The sequence below is a fragment of the Pseudorasbora parva genome, chromosome 20, assembly GCF_024679245.1.
Source record: "Pseudorasbora parva isolate DD20220531a chromosome 20, ASM2467924v1, whole genome shotgun sequence".
NCBI lineage: Eukaryota > Metazoa > Chordata > Actinopteri > Cypriniformes > Gobionidae > Pseudorasbora > Pseudorasbora parva.
Window position 1 is genome coordinate 36933010 of NC_090191.1, and position 23002 is coordinate 36956011.

The following is a 23002-nucleotide window of genomic DNA, read 5'->3' on the forward strand; positions in this document are numbered from 1 at the left end:
AGGCTTTGAGGTCATGGTCATTTGCTCTGTGTGGCAAGACAAACACACGGAAGCCACTGCAAAGGCAGAGTACACAAACTCATAACAAATGCTGTATGAAACGACAATGCAGCACCTGTACACACACACACACACACACACACACACACACACAGTGCAGGTACCTGGGTGCATGATTGATGAAGGGCTGAGGCTTGTATTTGGGGAAGTTGTAGGATTTGAACTCTTCGATGGACGAGATGCCGGGCCAGTTGTCCTCTGTAGGTGTACCTGATCAAACAAAGCCAAACTTTTCACTTTAGACCCTGCCTCCATTTTTAGCACTACTTGAAAAAACATGGTTAAAACTTTCTAAACAGAGCTGGTATTTATGTTGCTATGGCCATTAACTGACAATAATTGGCCAAAAAAGTGAGTGATTGAGTGAGTAAGTATTATATAAATTATATATATTTTATTGGGCAATAATATGATCACTGATATATTGTTCATCCATATATATTCAGTTATTGATAAAGATACATTTTAGATTTGCATTACTTCAATTTTACAAATGTTGACCATGATATTTCCAGTCATTTGTATTTACTTAAGGATTTATATGAAAAATATCATTTAATAGATATTCCAAAGAGCTTAATCTCTAGCTAAATTAATCTGGGATAATCGGGAAAATTTATATTCAGTATAGAAATTTCCAGAATTTTTTAAGATTCTAATAATTTCCATTGCTTTTCCAGGACTGAAAACCAGGGTTATTGTCGTCGCACACTAACGTTAAAACTATTAAAAACATTTCTGTTCATAGAAATAGTGATTTATGCACATTAACATTTATGCATTTGCCAGATGCTTTTATCCAAAGCAACTTACCTTCAGTGCATTCCCTTGAAATCAAACCAATAGCTTTGGTATTGCTAGTGCCATGCTCTACTGCTTGAGCTACATATAAAAATTATAGTTTTGAAAAAATTATTTATATTTAAAAAAAACAAAAACATACATGGCCGTTTAAAACTTCAATTTCCACACCAAGATGAGCAATGGAGCACATCAGGTGAGAGTCAGCCGGACAGTATTTGTGGTACTGTGGTAACCTTCCATGTGATCTCACAGTTTCCATGCAAAAGAGTGTGTTTGTGTGTGTGTGTGTGTGTGTGTGTGTGTGTGTATAAGAAGCATGGCAGCTCAGGTGGTTGCAGTTTGTTTTTAAAGCAGGTGAGAAGCACTTCCAAGCCCCAACACCATGACACGTCTGGTGTGAGAGTGTGTGCGTGTGTGTTTAGTGTCGTAATGTCTGGAGTTTAAGTGTGCGTTTCATCACTCAGGCTCTGAACTGAATCATTCACTTGGCGAGCTGGACGTGAGCATGAGTGCAGTGTGTGTCTCCTTACCCAGTAATCTAAAGATTAGATGCAGCTCATCTTCAACGGTGGATCCTGGGAACAGCGGCCGACCTGCGGCCATTTCATAAAATATACATCCTACACCCCTGAGACAGACAGAGATCACGAGAAAGGATAAGACAGAGCAATCATGGGGAGACATAGATGAATAGATTGAACGTAAATGATGAATGCTGAATGTAAATGAGAACTACAACACACACACACACACACACTACCCACCACATATCGATCTGTGTGGAATACTCTGAGGATCCCAGCAGTACATCAGGAGGTCTGTACCATAAGGTCACCACCTCATTAGAGTATGTCTTCGTGGGAACAGATTTGGCTCGTGCTAGACCTACAAACACACGCAAACAAAGAGCAAAGACATTTTTTTACTTAAATATAAATATATGAAGTATATTAATTGTTATCTATCTATCTATCTATCCATCCATCCATCCATCCATCCAGTGTAATTACTTTAAATGTACAACAATTTTGTGTGTACAGATTTTTCGCAGTTGTTGAAAATACTGAAGCATACAAAGGGGACAGGACACATTTATTAAATGTATCTGATCGTGCTGTTACACATACCAAAGTCAGCCAGTTTGAGTTCCCCCCTCTCATTGATGAGCAGGTTCTGTGGTTTCAGGTCCCGGTGCAGAACCTTGCGTCTGTGGCAGTACGCCAGCCCTCGCAAGATCTGATACAGGAAGATCTAGAACCACACATGGACTACAGGTTAGAAGACCACAAACAGAAACATTTCACATTGTGCTACATTGCACTAATGCACAAAAGTTTGTTTTGTTTAAACCATTTGGTGCAACATAAATGTCTTGATAACTGTAAACAGACATAGGACAGACCTTAACGTTGTGCATGCTCATGATGTTTCCACAATCGTCCATGTACTGCTTCAGATCTTTGTCCTACAGGAAAGCCACGAGAAAACAAATAAATAAACAGAACGAGAAGCAGCGACAAACAGCAGAAGCATGGGACATTCACTCACCAGGTACTCAAAAACGAGAGTGAGGGATTTGTCCGTGTGGACAATATCATGAAGCGTGACGATATTGGCGTGCTTTAAATCCTTCAGTAATGACACTGAAAGAGAGAAAATTGCAGATGGATCAGAACAATATATACATTAGTATATTTTAGAGAGAGAGAGAGAGAGAGAGAGAGAGCGAGAGAGAGAGGGAGGGAGATATTCCTCACCCTCTCTAATAGCTGTGCATGGAGCGCCCTCCTCATGCTCCAACCGGATCTCCTTCAAAGCTACCAGGTTGTCCGTCAATTTGCTCCGCCCCTTGAAAACGGTGGCATACGTCCCCTATAATATAATTACAGCAATGACTTCAATGTACGAACAGAGTTTAGGTTTGCATAAAATATTTCTTCAAGTTTTACTCTAGGGATGTAGTTAACAGATTAACCATTGGAGGACAACTATTAACTAAAGTTATCAGTTTAAAAAAAAAAATCTATCAATCTTACATCAATATTGTACAACTAAAACTGTGTTAACAATTTATATACTGATAAGTATCAACTATGTATCAATATTGCATAAATATATTACATCAATATATTACCTTAATATAACAAACTTTTACAGACTTTTAACAGATGAATAATTTACTGATAAGTACCAAGCAATAATTACATCCCTACTGTACAACTAACAAAATAAACTAAAATTAGTTTGTTTTTGCTTTATTTTGTTTATGTTGCCCTTGTTTAATTACGGAGTAATATTAATAAATAACATGTAATTACAAAAGGGTTAGGGTTTGGTTTAGGGTCAGTTGCATGCAATTATAAATAATTTACTATTATTACTATAATTGTATAACAAGGACACTAAAATAAAGTGTTTCCAAAAAAAATTCTTATGTACAGTCAACATGATATGAAGACCAAAATGATCTCAATAACCCCCATATTATGAAAACATTCAGTTATATGATTATCACTTTTAAATGGCCATTTCTGACAGCTGAAATAATGAAAGGTACTAGACCGTACCTCTCCCAACTTGTCCAGTTTGATGTAAGTCTCCAGTTTACCAAAGCCGATTTCTGACTATAAAAAAAGAAAAAGAGAGAGATTACTTCATTAATGAGATCAGGTATTAGCTGAGAAGAGCATGCATGTGTTCAACAGACCTTATCAATGAGAAACACATGTCTGGAGTGTTGCTCGCTGTCTCTGATATCGGCAACCAAAATCATTTCCCAGACAAAGCCATTAAAATCACACACACAAAAAGAGACAGAGAGAGAGAGCGAGAGAGAGCGAGAGAGAGAGAGAGTCCCACAGGCACCTGGGGGCACCAGAACAACAACATTAACCCCCTCTACTTTACACACATGGAGGATTGGAGGTGGAGGCGACTTAGATGGATGACAACTAAGAACAATGGATGCCAAGTAAACCCAGACGCAAAAGCAGGGGGCTTTTCACATGCAAAACCCCCAATGTATGTGGCCTACAGACAAAGAACATGGTATGTGTCTTTGTGCTCAACTGAGAGTACGACACAATGTTCGTAACGACACACTGGGCTTCTCGTCCACAGGCCGGGTTTATCTGCAGCAGTTCATGTTGTTTTGAAAAGCTTGCTGTGGACTGTGTACTTATTAACTTAATATACTTCAGATGTAATATTTTACTTTTAAAAGAGCAGCTCAACCAAAAATGTGAACTGAGCAAAACCAAAACCCTCATGTCGATCCAAATTCATTTGACTTTTTCCATCTATGGAACATAACAGTTATTCCAGATTGTATTTTGCATAGCGTGTACAATAATGTACAATGAGATAAAATAAAAAGCACTTAAAAAGTAGCCCATATGGTTCATGGATTATATTTCAATAAATCTTATAAAGGCATATATATGCCAGACAGATGGACGGACGGATAGATGGGTGGGTGGACAGACAGACAGACCGATGGGGAGACGGCTATATGGATAGACTAAAAGAGCTGCTAGAACAATAGATAGAATATAGATCATATATAACCTAGATTAGGACTATAAATAATGTTTTTTAGAGCTTTCCAGACCCTAGTTATTGAATGATTCCATTGCATTGATTGTTTAAAGCATTTTTACATTGCGCAATACATCTGTTGTGTTGCACAGGAAAAATGGATGTCAAACTGGTTTGATACGACATGAGAATGAGTAATTGCTGACAGATTTATCATTTTTAGAAGAACTGCCCATTAAAACAGATCTAAAATACAGCATTAGTGCCTCTCAGAAAGTGCTTGTTTTTAAAATGATCTCTCAATGTTTAAACCGATTTCTCTCAGCGTGACAACGGCTTGCTGTTTGACAGCCATGTAATAGATTTAACCCGGCCAGACTGAATAATCAACATAAATCCCACATTGTGTTTGAGGGTAAACAATAAGGTTTATTAATCTTGAACACCATGATCTCACAGCCATTCATGTCAAATGAGAAAAATAATATGGAGTTGTGTTGCTATGCAGTGTGGTTGCTAGGTAGATGTCCCATCATGCTCCACTCCTGATATGCTCAACAAAGAGGTGCACGGCATATTGCGTAACCTTCATTTGCTACTGAGATGAAATGAGGTTTGCCATGTTTATGTGGTTTAGAGGAAGCACAAAAACATACTTGACTAGTAGAAAGTAAATATGATACTACATGTTAATGTCGTTAAACCTTTATAAAAACAGCCTAAGGGCTGTTTATGCCCACAAACTTACCAGCGAGGCTCTACGTGATCGTCGGCTGAGGGGTTGGTCAAACGGCGGGCTGCTCAACTGTAGCTTTTCCAGGTAACCGTCAGGAATCCGGATATCAGCAGGCAAAGACAGGCGTTTATTCAGATCCTGAAAAATCACACACACACACACACACGTCAGTCACAAGGGACAAAATTAGCTGGGTTCATATCAAAGTAAGAGTCAGATTAAAAATTGATGCTTGGTGACTAATCTTCAATTGGTATGTGTGTTTCGTCTGAAAGCATTGTGTGTTTGTGTGTGTTTTTCATAAAGCCGCTCTCAAACCAAAGCTTTAGCATCTTCCATAAATAACACTCCATCATGCTTTGAATCTCCTCCATTTATATCTCTCTCACTTCTTTTTTCTCCACCCACAGGCTACTTATAAAGAAGCGTGTAGCGTAAAAAAAAAAGATCATTGGGCAGCACATCAGTCGAATACTTGTGTACTAGTACAGGTTGAATGAGGGGTGAATCATTTCAAACTAAAATCAAAAGCAGCATAATATTCGGGATTGTTTTTGCATTATTTTTAATAACATTAATCTTTATTAATTAAGAACATTCCCCCCATCAATTCTCATTACTGCAACGCAAAATAAAAATTTGAGCTATTATATGTCTCTAGACAGGATGACTTTCAACTGTCACAGTAATGAGAATCTAATAAGAATCAATCATCAATGACTTTGAGAATAATGAAAATCTTAAAAGTAAAATATCCAGATGATAAAGAAAAAAATCTTACAAATGTGTATGCAAAAGTCGGTATCACTTTACTGTCCTTGTTACATACCATAGTAATAGCAGTAAATTATGCGTAATTACATGCAATTAACCCTCAACCAAACCCTAATCCTCTAGTAAGTGCATGTTATCAATTAATATTACCCAGTACTTAAATATATAATTACACTTTAACAATGACACCTTAAAATAAAGTGTAACCCAAGAGTCTTTGTAACACTATTTACATGCATGCTGCTGCATGAATTTACTATAGTAATAACAGCAAATTATGAGTAATTACTAATTATGTAATTAACATAATTTAAATCAAAAGCATAACAAAAAATACTTAATATTTTTTTTAATAACTTAATATTATTTATTTATAATAAATATGTTTGTTGTATTTATTAATGAGATTTTGGGGGTGAAATGAGCTCAATTGTGTGAAAATGAGAAATAAAATCAATTTTCTTTATGCTTTATGCAATTCAATTTTTTCCTCAATTCATTAAGGGGTAAAATATGACCTGAACACCTCTTTATGCGATGTTAAACAATATTCCATATATTATTATAAAACAATATACAATTATTTATTGGCATTTACCAAATGTGCATTTAGTCGCAGTAACCCAATTCATACAGCGGGGGGCAACAGAATCCCGGAGACCGAGAGAGTGAAGAACACATGGCCAAATAACAAGTTCTGAGGTTTGCAATTAAAAGCCCAGAATAAGCAGCTTTAAATACTGTATGTAGCAAGAGTGTGACGTGAATGTCTTGATGTGTTCAAGTTCATTCTAATAGAGAAGTTTTTCCATTTCAAAAACTCTTTTTAACATTGTACTGCAGAGAATAAAATAAAGAGTATAAATACTGAAAAAAAGAGAATAGGGAGTGAGAAAAAAAAGGCAGAATTCATTCCTTTCAGATCATTGTGTGTTAATAAAGGAAGCCGGTATTTAACATCAAACAGCGTCCCAAACCTCACCAGACAGGAACAAATGCATATGATTTGAAAAACAGAAACAAGAAATAAACAAAATTCTAATTTCAGACACATTTACCAGCAGTCTGAATGAAGCCGCGGTCACACTAGACTTTGAGCATGCAAAATATCTTGAAACGTTCATGATCGTCACTTGACACCAATTAGCAGCTCAGAGTTTACCAAGCTTTGAACTTTGAAACTTTTCGCATGAGCTTGCATTTCCGGTCCGAACGCATTTGCATGTGTTTGAATGGAAGTCAATGGAATTTAGCCTATTTCTTTAGCCTAGAAAAAGAAATCATTCTGAACAAAAGAAACCATTCTGGTTGCCAAAGTGTCCCGTTACTTGTTGGGGCTGGTTAAGGCAATGACTAGTTTCACCATGTCATGCCTGGTCTAAGTTCTCAGATCTTCAAAACTGAGGTTGGTAATTGACATTTAACACCTGAGAGCTTTAAAAACAGCTGCAATTCCTCTTGCACCATCTGCAACTGCCCACAAAACCTCCAGATTTCTTCAGATCATCTCATTAAAGAATCATTGTGGAGGAAGAGCAAGAGAGAAGCCAACTAACAGGGCATTGGAGAAAAAGGAAAAAAAGACAACACAACAGAGGAATCCCTCCACCTACCCAGGGCCAAAAATAAAGCTCTTAGTGACACATCACCCAGTCTGAAGCTTTCAGGGTAACACACGCAGGGTTCCTGCCTCCTCCTGTGAATAACTGAGCATGTGGCAGGTTTGTGCTGCTGATTAATTTATGGCCACACGCAGGCCGGCCTGTCTTACCTCCATGGATATGCGCCGATGATTTCTGTTGCGGAGGCACACGCCGGTGGGCGACTGCACTTCGTCTGAGGATGTCCCCGAGGCCTGATCACTCTCTCCATCCGAACCCATCTTCAGATTCTCATGAACAATGTCTGGGAGAGAAGAAGAAGAGGAGGTTAGAAAATATAAATGTGTGATATGTGTGTCGTGCGAGCTGGGCTGCTGCTCCTACGGAGTTATGGGAAGTTATAGAGTTATGGTGTCTGAGAGGTTTAATAAGTGTACACGTGTATGGCTAAATCCCAAAAGTTACAATAGTTTATACAGTGTTTCAGTACTTTGCAATAAAAGAATATGTTTGATTATGTTATAAGAAACTTTCATTTTATTATTTACTTAGTCTTAATACCACAAACCGGTGCGTGGAGTGTCATTTAAAAAAAAAAGTGTGTGTGTGTGTGTGTGTGCGCATGTGTGTGTGCGTGTGTGTTGGAAAAGCAACATGTGATTCCTCAATTTCAGTGAAAGACCTCATTCATCCTCTTTCCTTTTAAAGACACACAAACACACACATACCTGTGAACATAAAGCAGTGTACACGCAGCACATTAGGCTACACGTCTGTCAATAATTCTCAAGCAGTTCATCATATTCATGAAAACCAGTCAAACATGACACGGACACACATGCTCTATTCACATTTACCTATGGCCTGATTCCGGAGAAAGGCGCATGGATTATACAGAAAACAAGGAAACTGTGAAGGAATATGTGCTGTTCCATGTGCTTTTTGTTTATACAGTAAGTGTCTGTGTATGAACTATGTCCTCAACTCTTTTCTATTACATAAGAGTATGATCCAGCTTATCGGAGCTGGCCTATAGGCCAAATCATGATGTAATCGGGGTTTATCAAAAAGAAAAGAAAAAACAAGCACACTCACAAATTGAAAACCAGCGGCCAGGAATTAAGACTCCCATCCAGTCAACACGTGTTCATGTACACGTGGCTGTACGTGCAGTCTTTTAGTACTTTTAGTACTTAGTAGACTAAAAGCACCGGAAAATAAAAGCTGTTCCGGAAGAAAAGAGATTGTATTCCAGCATAAAAGAGAGATGGGAACTAGAAAAAGAGTGTAAAGGTGAAGTCGTTGCTCTGTAGTTTTATGGCAGGCTGTTTGCTGCCTCTCGGACCCCTCCACCCTCACCTAATAAGACGGCGTCCCCCAAGGGTGACATATCGGCCCGCTCTTTTATCTGGCCGAGGTAGTAAAAAGTACCTAACCTGAGGGCCATCCATTATGGCACACAGCTGTCTGCTGTCTCTCTGCTCTGAGAGACAAGAGGGAGGGAGGTGAATCTTGCAAAAATTGTCTGGAATATTTATATTTAACTGCATAAATGCATTTTACATAAAGAATGAAGCATGAAGCAATGACAATTGAGCACATTATCCCCATTAATTCTCATTATTGCAATCTGATCAAAAGTGATAAATTAAGAACAGATGTCAGTATATGTCAGGGTAATATTTACTATACTGAATTTAATTTATTCTGAAAATAAAATAAAACGAAATAAATTTGGGGGAATTATCTTCAATAAAACGAACATAAGTTATAAACTAACATTAGTTATGGCAATGCAAAAATCTTAATGCTCCTAAAAATAGGCTCCATGGTATATGCCAAATATAATTTTTTTTTAATCTTTTGCCTTTGGGGTGAAATATGACCTGAACATCGAGAGAGATGAGGAGAGATTCAGCTTCACGAAATGGCTATTTGACTGGTAACCTGCGGCCACATTTCCGCATCCCGTCACTCAGATAAAGTCTTTGAAGTAGCGAGACCGTGTGTGTGTGTGTGTGTGTGTGTGTGTGTGTGTGTGTGTGTGTGTAAGTTTGACAGTGTGCACAGTCGCAGGTAATGTGCCCTATGTTTTTTTTTTATCTGGCATACCGCAAGGTAACGAGTCACTCTGGCAGATCACCCCATTTCCCTCTGTTCACTCTCCCTTTCCTGTCTTTCATCTCTTTCTACCTCCTCCTCTCAAAATCACAAGCGCTGTGCTCTTTCATTCTGTCAAGCCCGAGACAACCTCACTAGTAATTTTGACGCATATCATCAGTCTGCCGCACCCTATTGCTCCGTCTTCTGCTTTACTCCAGCCGCCTTTTAACTGATGCTGTGAAAGTCTAGAAAGCGCAGTGTTCTACTTTTCCAAAAAAGTGTGGCATGGAAAAATCTTGCAAGAACAAAAGTGGGTCAAACTCTAATAAACTCCAGACTGTCTTGAGCTGCCTGACATCACTCCATCCTGGAATGCATCCTATTCGAAGGAATGCAAGATGATAATTTATCGAACACATTTACATCACTGTTTATGAATTCCACAATCCCTGTGCCAAATAAACAAAACGATCGCTCTCTGAAATCGCTGATTGAATGGATGAGAAAACAGGAATAAGGGACGGACACGTTTGGACTCGTGTCTGAGATGCTGGTAAATAATAACCTCATGTATGGGAAGCACAACGCATGAACACACGCAGCCGGAACTGTTCAACTGTGACACACACTTCTTGCTTGGTCGCCTCCCACTAACCTTCCCCTGACTCACTTCCTGCCAGTGTGAGCGTGTTCTCTGTGTGTGAACACCCACACCGGGGTTAGACATGACTGCTCCCATGACAACAGGGAGAAAAGGTTGATCACCCAAATTCATCACACACCAAGATTATTCATTCATATAATGTGTGATGTCTATTAAGCACTTTCAGAGAGAAGACATGCTTGCTGGCAGTCAAACAGAAGTAACCAATAAACTGAAAGTAGGTGTGGTCTTGGCAAATTTGGGATTGGTTGGAGGTGAGTCCGACCCGAGTCATTCACACGGGTCAAGCATGCTTTATCTGCAGCATGTTTAACAAAAAATATCCATCATTAACAAACTTAAAGTTTTAAGGCAAATATTTAAAACATGAATACTTGCAGTTGCATCAGAACAACAATTATATAAAAACTAATTTAATAAAAATGTATTTTTGCCATGAACTGTAAAAAAAAAAAAAAGAATACTAAAAGTAATCATGACAAAGAAAACATTAAATTGAAATTATATTATGATTTATAAATTCAATTCTAAATAAGGAAATACAATTATAATTTAAATGAATAAAATTTGGTTAAAAGTAACAGTGTTCTCAGGCTCTCAAAAATTATCAGCCCATATAACGGTTATCTGCTTTAAAAAATAAACTGTTATCAGTAGCGGCCAACATTTTCATATCGGTGCATCCCTATAAACTTACATTTTGTAACAACTTTAAAAAAAAAAAGGAATTCAATGATATTAAAATTATAAAAAAATGTTACAAGTGCGCAGAACACACACAGGGCCTTTAAATGGTGACTCTTCTAAATCAGCCTGTATGTGTATGTGGTCACTCACCGAGACGGCTGCCGTTTCGAGGCATGGCCATGAAGGACCCCAGACTTCCCCCGATGACACTGTGCGGTCGGCGCAGAGGAGGCTTCTTAAAGGAGCCTGTGTACTGGTGCAAAAACGAGTGCATGCTGTGGGAGGAGGGCGGCCGGCCATTCCTCACGATGGGCTCTGAAATAACAAGAAACACACACACAGCATCAGTATAATTGCATGAATAGATTTATATTCTCACAAGTGTGAGGCAGTCAATACTTAATTAAAATTATTCCTTTAACACCTGGGGTTACACTGAGGTCAAAGGGAAGCTACAACAATAAAGGGAAACCAGCAACTATCTAGAAACTGGTAATGACTTGATATTCAACCATATCTTTCACTTCCCATCAAGCTGGGAAGGCAACACCTGCTGTGCTTTTCACTTTTAATCGAAAGGCAGGCCAATCATTGCAAAGGTGGTGCTATGGCAATGCATAAACCAACAGGAAAGCAGCTGGAATTATTTGAGCCAATCAACACAAGGCATTAATCAAACACATTCTGACAATCAACACAAGCATAACAATTGTAATAAAAATTGCAACATAACCAATAGAAGCACAACTGATGATAATGGAATAATACTGGAGTAAAAGAACATATCTACCATTATAACTAACTTTGACACTCGACACCCATGTGAATTTTAGATTAGAATTTCTTTGCATATATTAACTTTAATCAACGTCTGTAGAGGTTATATGACCATCACACTGTGAGTGTGTGTGCACTCTTCACCCCACCTGTCCCTCGCACCTGTTTCTGCTCACGCCACCTGTCCAGTCAACCAACCCTTCCTTGAGCTCACACACACACCAACATACATCATACACACACACAAACACAGCGCACCGCGGTGGTATTGCATTACATAAGAAGATAAAGTGCTGCTCTTTGGGACGATCTAAAAGTTATTCTTCCTCAGCATGCTCAGACATCCAAACACACGAATAGTGAGGCTCTGTCTCTAAACAACCCAAGTAACAATGTCTCTCTTTTATTTAACCAGCCCAACATCCTAAGAAACTGCACACACCTAGTTCAAATTTGACCCATGCATCAAACATAGTATAAAGCGTTAATATCCAGAATTCTTGATTGTGGTATTAAAGGGGTTAAATGCTCCCTAATATCTTTTTTTTATGCGACCCCAAAGTTAGTTCATTATAAAGAAAATGATGTGTAGTGAAACCAAGATTTTATTCTGAATTGTAAAAACTGGTCTCTTTATAAAATTTGGAGGGGGATAGGAGGGTTTGATGATGGAAAAACATGTCATAGTTTTTACCTCATCTCTCTATTTACATCAATTATTACCGTGTGATGAAATTTTTCTTGTGATTCTTTTTCCATGTAATAACATGTAATGAAAAATTGTTTCCAATAGGATCAATTATGATTTCATGTAGACTTTAAACAATGTTGTTTTCAGACTGTGTTTTGATGCTTGAACACGAAATGCTGATGGTGTACTAGTATCCTCATTTATTCAGAGAGCGTTCCCTTTTTCGCTGTGGTCCCTCTCTCTCATATCTTCCCACACCACAGCTGTGTCTCTCATTACAACAGGCCTTTCAACCTGCTTACTAAGGGCAATCCAACAAAACACCAGGCTCTCTCTCACACACACACATACAAACCCCACAAAACAGCCCAGCTCAGTGTGGCGCAGGTCTGAACCATCCGAACCCATGTGGTAAAGTTCCACTCACAGCTGCGCACAGGGACCTTATTTCCATATAAGCATCATGGAAACTCTGGAATGTTCCACACAGCCAACGCTCAACAGGTCGGGCCGTGACAATATGTCATGCTGTCAGAAGCAGGAACATCCCACCGACAGCATCAGTGGGTGTGTAGTTACAGCAAAATAGTGGAATTTAGACATACAGGCACAAACACAGAGCTATTTTCCCACTACTGAGAAAATATACTGACCATTTTTTCATATTCAGAGCATACGTATATTAAATGTAAACTCCATGTCTATCCTGTCTTGTTGCTAAGCAACAGCGCTCCTGAGAAAAATACTTCATGTCAGCAGAAGCTCTTGGGCCCAAAGCAAGGTTGGGTCTATGGTTGCCGTGCCGACAGTCTCTGGTGACGAGCTCTTAGGGGTCTTTGTGCAGCACCCTAACATCCATTCCTGGTGCCAGAATGAACACAGGAAGACATAAATTCTCTCCATTTCTTCATTATTGAGACAAACGATGTCTTCTGAGAGTGTTTGAAATGTGGAGGAACTATACAGTCCAAATAAACAAAACCACATGCATGACTAAAGCACAAGTTTAGCCAGGCAGATGACTATCCTGTTGTGGCACCACCAGACCACAAACATTTAAAAAAAAACAAAGACTGTCTGAAATTTAAGGAAGCAGTACAAAACAACAACCATCTATCCTCTTTTTCATGTAGTATTCATGACTTTCCTTTGGGCAAAAGACTAATACTAACACTAACTGATCATTATTAATATTAACCAACAATACAAATGTATAAGGATTAACAGACCAGCTGATATTCAAAGTTAGATATGTTAATTTGCTGTTAATTTAGTCTAATTAATAAAAAGTTAGGATATATGTGTGTGTATACACCAATCAGGTTGTCTGGTTATGACCTAATATTTTGTTGGTCCCCCTTTTGCTGCCAAAACAACCCTGACCCATCGAAGCATGGACTCCACTAGACCACGTGCTGTGGTATCTGTCACCAAGATGTTTACAGCAGATCCTTTAAGTCTTGTAAATTGTGAGGTAGGGCCACCATGGATTGGACTTGTTTGTTCAACACATCCCACGGATGCTTGATTGGATTGAGAACTGGGGAATTTGGCGGCCAACTTTTGTGGCAGGTAAGCAATGCACAAGTACCCGGCCATCCACAAAAAATTGATTCAGACCAGGCCACCACCTTCCATTGCTCCATGGTTCAGTCCTGATGCTCATATGCCCACTGTTGGCACTTTCGGCGGTGGACAGGGGTCAGCATGGGCACCCTGACTGGTCTGCAACTATGCAGTCCTATATGCAACAAACTGCGATACACTGTGTATTCTGACACCTTTCTATCAGAACCAGCATTAACTTCTTGAGCAATTTGAGCTACAGTAGCTCGTCTGTTTGATTGGACCACACAGGCCAGCCTTTGCTCCCCACGTGCATCAATGAGCCTTGGTTGCCCATGACCCTGTCACCAGTTTACCACTGTTCCTTCCTTGGAGCACTTTTGATAGATATTGACCACTGCAGACCAGGAACATCCCACAAGCACCGCAATTTTGGCGATGTTCTGACCCTGTCGTCTAGCAATCACAATTTGGCCCTTGTCAAACTCGCTCAAATCCTTATGGTTGCCCATTTTTCATGCTTCTAACACACCAACTTTGAGGACAAAATTTTCACTTGCTGCCTAATATATCCAACCCAATAACAGTTGCCGTGATGAAGAGATAATCAGTGTTATTCACTTCACCTGTCAGTGGTCACAATGTTATGCCTGATTGGTGTACATATATATAAAAATGATGTTGCTGACTACATATTTTATTGCACATTAAAAAGTTTGATCCTAAAAATTTGATCTGAAACAAAAGCAGTGTGTAATTGTTTCCCGAACACTCTTTAACGATGGAACAAAAACATCCATTCATCTACTCTCATTTCCACATTGCATGCTAGATCTTTCCTCAGGCTAAAGTGAAACTATAAATCAAACAACACTATAAATCAAATGGCTCATTTAATGTATAATTAACATAGAACTTTTACATCTTTACATCAAATGATTCATTCGGTGTCCCAACAAACCTAAAGAAAAAAAAATACCTCTAGCACAGGAGTTTTTTTTTTATTTTGAAATAAAGGTTGATGTTCATTTAAAATAATGATAAAACGGACATCAGCTGATACCCAACAACCATCACAGTGAATAATATTTCCCTGAATGTTAATCTAGATGGGCTGCAGTGACTGAGGATTACCCTGCGCAGCAGCAGAAGTTAGAAACCCTCGCTAATGTGCAGATTAAAAGAAAAGAGAGGAGAGTGACATAAGATCCTTACGTAATGGCAGGTTCTTCATAAAACATTCATCAGTCTGACTTAAAAAAAAAAAAACATGGCTGGGTCAACAACACTGCCATTCTCCACATTCAACACACAGACCTAAAAACAGCCACACTGTGAATGCGTGTATGCATAGCTGAGTGGGCATATTTAGACCGTTGTGCACATAGTGCAAGTGTACTGGTGAAAGAGTGCAGCAAAAAAGGTGGCATTCTCTGAATGTTAGTGTTAACCTGCGGATTGTAATGTGATGGTTTTAGGGCATGATTGAGGGAGGATGTTGTTACTGCTTTCAGCCTACTGCAGACAGAGTAAATGTTTCTCTTTATTCAGATATAAATATATACACACAGACTCTGTACCAATCCTATTAAGTTGTCTTTTCAGAAAACTACTTTCTAAGGCATCCAAAAAAACATCTTAAACGTGACTAAACTGAAATGTGAATGTTCACTAGTGCGCACACATAGGTTTCTCAGATGAAGCACAGAAAATCAGCCAATGCTCACAGTTGATTTTGATTAAGATTATGCTAAATATGTTCCAATGAAAACTATTCTAATAAAAAACAGCACACAAATATTAAGTGATGGTCTGCCAACTTGGATTGAAGAATGTCCCTTTTTTTAAAAAGAGTTTATCCAAATGCATTCAGGGACTGCCTATATTTGAGAAAGCATGCAATAGTCCCTTATATTTTGGTTAAAATTAGAAAAAGAATTATGCATATTAACGCAACATAATTTTGACGTCCACAGTTCTGAATTAATGCACCTATATAATGTCTAAAAATGTTGGCTAGGTAGGCAGCTTTTGACAGGTTTTGGACAACACATTCTCATGGCAATTCTTAACTTTTATGTTTGGGTGAATTGGTGGCTAATTTTGTTTATGCCCTACTTTTTCCATTTTCATTTCCCTTAAAGTGCCCCTATTATGCTTCTTCGGACATTGCAGAGTCAGATATAATAGTATGTAATATTGCTGAAACTTAAAGATCTGCAAAGTTTCAAAAAGTCAAAGTGCACATTAAATGGTAATGATAATTCAGATATGGTAATGGGTGTTTGGTTTCTGACATGTGCTGTAATTGGTAAACCAATCACCACAGACTGGGCCTTCTGACCAATCAGTGCCAAGAATGATTTCGGAAAGGTGGGGTTTAGAGAGACCAAACCATTTCAGCGAGTGTGAGAAAAGATGTGATGTTGCAATGTATATTATGAGAAAAATAAAGGGTTGTTTGATACATGTAAACCTATTGTAGGAGAGCTCCAAAACAAAATGAATAGCCTTTAAAATAGCATAATAGAGGGACTTTAAAACCCTCCCTCAATAGGTGGGCTGATAAATACGTGGAGCCTGACCATCTCTAGGCCACAAAAAACATGGGAGTTGAATTTGTGCTTTTGATAACTGTTTTACCTCATTCAAGCATGCATCATGGCCCATGGGTGCGCTGGGGATGTAAGGTAAGCAGGAACGCACTCGAACTCACACAACACTGACTTCCAGTTTACAGTGTCTCATTGTACAGTCTAAATTAGTCTGTGTGATTCTAGTCCATCCGTCAGGTTTGCCCGAAGGCAACGGAGCTAATTTAGCCCTTCTCTCACAAGCTGTCACATGCTCCCTTCCTCTCATTCTCCTCACAAGGGTGTCATTGCTGTTACGTAATTACTAGCTAGTTGACATACAAGAGCGAGGAGAAGAAAAAGCACTTTGAGGAAGAGGACAGGGAGTGTTTTGCTTCGTTTCTTTTCCATTCAAGTGGAATTGCTTTTGCTTAAGGCATTCAGGCTGACTGGAAGCATGACAGCAGACATCTATCATATCAGTCCTGGCTCAGCACTGTTTATGGTCATAAATGGCACAGACTTCAGTTATGACAAATCAGAACGACAGCTTTTCAAGTCAGCTTGAAATGGTTGTGTCAGGGATATTAACCCATGCTAACATGGTCAATACAAGTGACCTAGAGAAAATAAAATACTCTGGGTGTAAATAGTGTAAAAATAAATAAATAAGCGGAAACAACCTCTTTTGAAATAAAATTCAACAAGTTAAGCTTAACATTTGTCATAATGTTTACATCTTCCGTTCCTCTTTTTCTTAGAAAAACAGCGAGACACTTACAGTGGAAGTTAATGGGACAATCCAAAAAAAAAAAAATACTGTTTCAATAGTATAGATAATGCGTGTGATGATTTTAAAAGAAAAAAACTTTGTGAAATTTTGTTCAATTATACAATTTGTTGACAATGTAATGCATAAAGACCTAAAATTACTGTAAAAATCATTTAAACACCATTGCAGCGGGTCACTTTCATTGTTGTTGTTTTTTAATAAAACGACGAAGAACTCCCCCCAAAATTGTGCTGTTGCTTGAGATTAACTTGCCTTTAACATAAAAAGTAAAAAGAAGAATAAAGTATCCAAAGGCAATAGAGAAGTAATATAAGAGCTCACAAAAACAAAAGCTTGACATTTGTGTTTTAAACTCCAGAATGGCTTGACGGGTCACAGTAACTTATACTGAACTTGGAGTAGATATTTTAAGATATTAAATTAAACACCCCAGATTTATTCCTATAAATTTGAGAAAGCAAAACAGGATTCCAGTGACTACCCGAGTGAAAATGTCAGAGGTTAGGCCAAAGTAAACATGCAAGCCGTTACTAGCCGTTCACATTACTACAAAGATGCAGAATATTTGTGTGCTTCAAATATTAGTTTAGTGACATATGTTGACACAGCAATATACAAGATAAATGTGTGATAAAAATGTGAACGTTAAATAGATGCAAAATGAGTGCAAAAGGTTTTCTACACTGCAGTATTTTGACAAAAGGGTATGTTATCTCATATAATAAACTTTCCTGAAATAGTTTGGCTACAAAATCTGATAATCAGTTTATGGAGCCCCCGTGTCCTGATTCGTAACACAGGAGGCCCTTTTTTCCACTCCCGTGGACCTTTTCCAGCTTTCCAGAGCTCTTATTCCACAAGCTAATCAAAGTACTAATAAATCAGTCTCTAATCTAGACTATTAACAGTGACCCTGCACATACAATACAGACACAGCAAACAATATGAAAGGTGAAGCCAGCGCACACACTCACCGCTGTCCTTGCTGCTGTTCTCCTCGATGGTCATCTGTTCCGCCAGCTCCGAGAGAGACTCATCGATCGTCTGGCTTCCACGCAGGGTGAGCGACAAACGTCTCTTAAACCTCTTCATCCTCTCCATGGGCCTCTGAGGCAGGGGGGGCCTGCGGGAACACACACACACACACACACAGTGTTAATCATCATCAACCTGCAAATATCTGTGGGTCATACAGCTTTTTTAATTAAAAATCTACTTATTATTTATAAGTTCAGTGGCATTGTGGGTTGAGCGCGGTCTAAAAAGAAGAATACGTGTTACAAAGAGAGTAAATCATGCTTTTATTCACTTCAACAAAGTTTTGGAGTACGTTTTAGCTGTTAAGAGTTCTGCAGATTTTAGTGCATTTCAATAAAAATTTACTGTACTTCTCTTCCAGGAAAACAGACCAAAATAGTGATGACTCATCTAGTACGCACAGGCATCTTTCAATAAAAAGAGATCAGTAGAGTTCACTAGAAAGAGAACATCCCATCTCCCTTAATGCTTGCCTTTGACTAGCAAAAGCAAGAAACACATTACGGCTTGCTGGTGCACCTTCAGCAGTAATAAAAATTTTACATTCCCATTAACTGTCCCAACCAAGGATTTCTAGAAATAGTACATTTTGAGAGTATTACTTTAGTTTTTACCAACCTTTGACATACTGGCTATTTACAGGGTCCTTCAACTTCATATTTAAATGGATGGGGGGTGCTTTTGACAGTGCTTACCTAACCATTTCATGGAGAATAGTAATGTAGAGGGCTCTTTTAGCTCAATAAGCCCATCTCTTGCGTGATACCTTGATTTTTCGAATATTCCGATCTAATATGATTTCTGTAAGGTTGCCAGAATAATAATCATACACCGTTTGTTAATAGGCCAGAGGAGAACTGGCACCCCGACTGAGCCTGGTTTCTCCCAAGGTTTATTTTTCTCCATCATGCCCTGATGGAGTTTTGGATCCTTGACACTTTGGCTTGGCTTGCTCAGATGGGGACACTAAAGTTTCGATCTAAATTTTCAACTAAATATCCAAATAAAATGAATTACTAAATTAATTCTATCAACTATATTACTGATCTGCCCTCATTGTCGCTATGATAAATTGCAATAAGCTGATAACATCACCGTTTTCTCCAACGAGAACGACTGTACAGCCGAATCAAATTTTATTGCAATATTTTCCTGTTTAACACTGTGAAGCTGCTTTGAAACAATCGTCATTGTAAAAGCGCTATATAAATGAAGCTGACCTGACTTGGCTGTGCCTGGGCGTGATTGTAAGTTTCAGTGGGATAGATTTTATCTACACATTAGGACTTTAAGACTCACATGTGAAGTATAAATAAAAAAATAAAATAAAAACTCATTAATAATCAAAAGCCTTTTAATCAAATATTCATGAGACTATTTTGTTTTTATAGGCACTTCAGCACATGGTTTTGCATTATTAAAACACTCCCACATGTTTCATAATTCCCTTTACACCAATGCATTTTCTCAAAATAAAAATGACAACGAGACACCAGGTTTATATATTAACATTAAAACATTCAAGACATTTTTTTAAAAGGTACATTTCAGATTGAATGAGGGTTTGAAGGCAAAGGTAGTCTGAATGTAAAAATTATTATGCAAAAATAAATATCCAATAAAACATTTAAAAATAAATTAAAACATAAATAAAAATAAAATTGATTTATAATGCATTTTAAATTAATAAATGCATTTAAAAATAAAATAATCTGTCATCCCTCATAATTATTAAATATACAGTTTGCCATTTTATATCAAAGCAACACATAATGGTGACTTTAACATGATTAAAGTGGTAAGCATTTAACATTGTGCTTAACCACCCCTTAAATGTACAAATCACTCATGCATGGCTTTTATAGAGACTTTTAAAATCACCTTTAATGTGTGTGTGCTGCTAGTGTATTTCTCTCAATACATGCTGACTTTGCACCGTTTTAGGCAGGAAACACCTTGCTATGGGAGGCAGCGGGACTCTTTCTGTCTATTGTATTGCCACCCTCAGACTACACAGTACACACACCCAATTTCACACAGGACTTGAAGGTTCACTGCGTTCAAAAGCGAGGTTGAAATGAAACCCTCCAAGGTTCTCCTAGTCTACCAAAAGTACAGCACATACCGATAACATTCGGCCCCTATGAAGAGCCAGGTCACTGTAATCATACACAGAGACGCACAAAAGACTATCAGGTTACAGTGAGATGGCTTTTCTCATGTGGTGTCTGATTTCAGGACGCTGCAAAGTGGGAAATGTGCATGCAAAGAACACGCTACAGGAAACGACCGGTCATAGCATCTGTGATTGGTTCCTCTCGAATACAATCACGCATGCACGCCATCTGTCTATCCGAGACTAAAAGGAAGGGGGTGACCGAGCCCCTATATGAGGGATTAAACTGGTACAGGCCGATATAGCACCGACAGTCAGTTTAATGTGCACGCTGACAGAGCACATCTTCTCAAACAGCTGGTATCTCATTCTGCTACGTAGGACAGCAGGGTTCGGACACACCCTGAAGCCATAAGCGTGTGTTTTTGTGGGCTTGTGTTTGAACAGTTGGCATTCCTGTGTAAGACCTGCTCGGACAGGGCACAACCAGCCTAAACACACACATGCGGATGCTTTAACACTCTGTGAAATCACCATCCTGTTCCAGTCATGCAGAAGTGATTACCAATCATGCAATGTCAGGCTTTGGCTGCGTCTACATTAATATGGATACATCTGAAAACTGTATTTGTGTTTCAAAATGCTTTGTCCCCACACTTTTTCAAATGTTTCTGATCCACACTAAAATGTTGGGAAACACTTATATAATCTTACTGTGCATAAAACGTAAGCTTATTGCAATGATTACACAAAATTATTCCATGTATGGTCTAAAACGAAATTGTTCTCATGGTTTGATGTAGGACAACAATGTTCTGTCTTCTTTGAAGCTGGCACATGCTTTTAAAACAAAAGATATAGGTAGGTACAATATGCAATTATTATATGCGATTATCGGTTTTAAACGAAGGCGTTTCATAATTTAACATTTTCCCCACTTTGGAGAGTCTTCAAAAAAACTGTTTTTGCAGAACTAAAATGCTTTTTTTTTTAGTGTGAACCGAAGGCCAAAACAAGAGAAAAAGATGCCTTTTTAAAAAACGTATTAAGATTATTGTTCGTATCCTTTAATGTTGGCCTACAGGGACTTTACGGCTAGTCTTTTCTACTCGTGGAGTCTGGCTAATTAAAACAACTACAAACGCATCACCAAGTGGGCATACAGGCCTTTTTCTTGTTTTTCACTTGGTTTGTGCACTTCTTTTTTCGGCGTAGGACACTGACACTGTTGTTTCAATGACATGGTGCATTCTTGGCCAATGAACGAAGAGCATTTGGGACAGTGTTGTCTATTGTCACCCCGCCCCCCCTCCCATCATTAACCCCTCAGTCTGGTGCAGTATGCGTCTCCAGACAGCAGCTCTCTGGGGATCACGCTGATAGGAAAGTAGGCTGCTGGACGCGAGAGAGTAGGCCGCAAATTATGCAAATATGGTTACAGGTAATTTAATATGCATGTTGGGGGGGGGGGGGGGGGTTGGTTTTGAGTACTTTATTTATAGGCATTTTTAAACAAATGGGGTCAGTAATATTTTTTAATTATATTAATGTTCTCATGCTCACTCAGGCTGTATTTGGTCGATCAAAAATACAGTAAACAGAAAAATTGTGAAATGCTATTACGAATTAAAAAAAGTTTTACTATTTGAGTATATTTTAAAATCTAATTTATTCCTGTGTTGGCAAATCATTACTCCTATTTTTTGTAACATTATAATGCAACACTCACAGTCACAATGCTAGTGTTTTGATTGCTTGCTTACCGAAGTCAAAAGAGCCAAACTTCCAAGTCTCTGTACATTTATATGAACTTTAATAGACAGAGTAAAGCTAATTAGTCTATTCTAAAATAGACTAAAAAATAGTAAAAATAGTAATGCTTGAGTTGGCAAACATTAATAATATAAATAGCAAGTTCAAGATCTTCAGAGACAAAAGAATCCATTAGTAAAGCACAGCTTGTCAAAAACGGCTACATCTACAAATCTGTGGACATTTGTATAAACTTGGCCATATTAAGACTGTCTCTTAAGAATTAGTTTGAACAAATAGACATTTACAAAGGGGCAATCAGTCTTACTTTTCCAATTCAGATTATGCCAATCTACCTTTTTATGTAACTGATTTATGACCAGTCTTGGAGATAATATGTAGATGACTAAGTTTTAAGACTAGTCTAAGCAGTTCATGCAACTGGCCACTGTTCTGTACTGCTAATATTGTCTTTTTTTGCTTTTTTCACTTTTCTGTGTCTCTCCATATGAGTAAATTTACAGTCGTCCAATCATAAGAGAGTATGTGAATCAAACGCCGGGAGAGAATCTGTTTACATCCCTCGGGCCAGGATTAGCCCACCTCCTCTGTACACGCTCCTCGAGAGATAAGGGGTCTTTGTGTGGCAATGAGAGGGCGCATTACCCACACCATAACAAAACCCTCATGTGCCTCGTGTGGGCTGGGGGAGGAACAGGAGAAGATAATA

General features: G+C 38.4%; 1 protein-coding gene across 2 annotated transcripts in view; it reads right to left on the reverse strand.

Moving 5' to 3' along the window:
* cdk17 (cyclin dependent kinase 17) overlaps positions 1–23002 on the reverse strand; it is a 53179-nt gene that overhangs the window by 3243 nt on the left and 26934 nt on the right. For both annotated transcript variants that reach the window (XM_067428235.1, XM_067428236.1), the window contains exons 2-13: positions 18341–18489; positions 11117–11281; positions 7683–7816; positions 5150–5275; positions 3432–3488; positions 2622–2736; positions 2413–2507; positions 2267–2329; positions 1992–2115; positions 1629–1749; positions 1395–1492; positions 165–270 (exon numbers count right to left, since the gene is read on the reverse strand). In XM_067428235.1, the coding sequence (XP_067284336.1) occupies positions 165–270; positions 1395–1492; positions 1629–1749; positions 1992–2115; positions 2267–2329; positions 2413–2507; positions 2622–2736; positions 3432–3488; positions 5150–5275; positions 7683–7816; positions 11117–11281; positions 18341–18467 (1331 nt within the window). In that variant the 5' untranslated portion in view covers positions 18468–18489. The remainder of the gene's footprint in view (positions 1–164; positions 271–1394; positions 1493–1628; positions 1750–1991; positions 2116–2266; positions 2330–2412; positions 2508–2621; positions 2737–3431; positions 3489–5149; positions 5276–7682; positions 7817–11116; positions 11282–18340; positions 18490–23002) is intronic.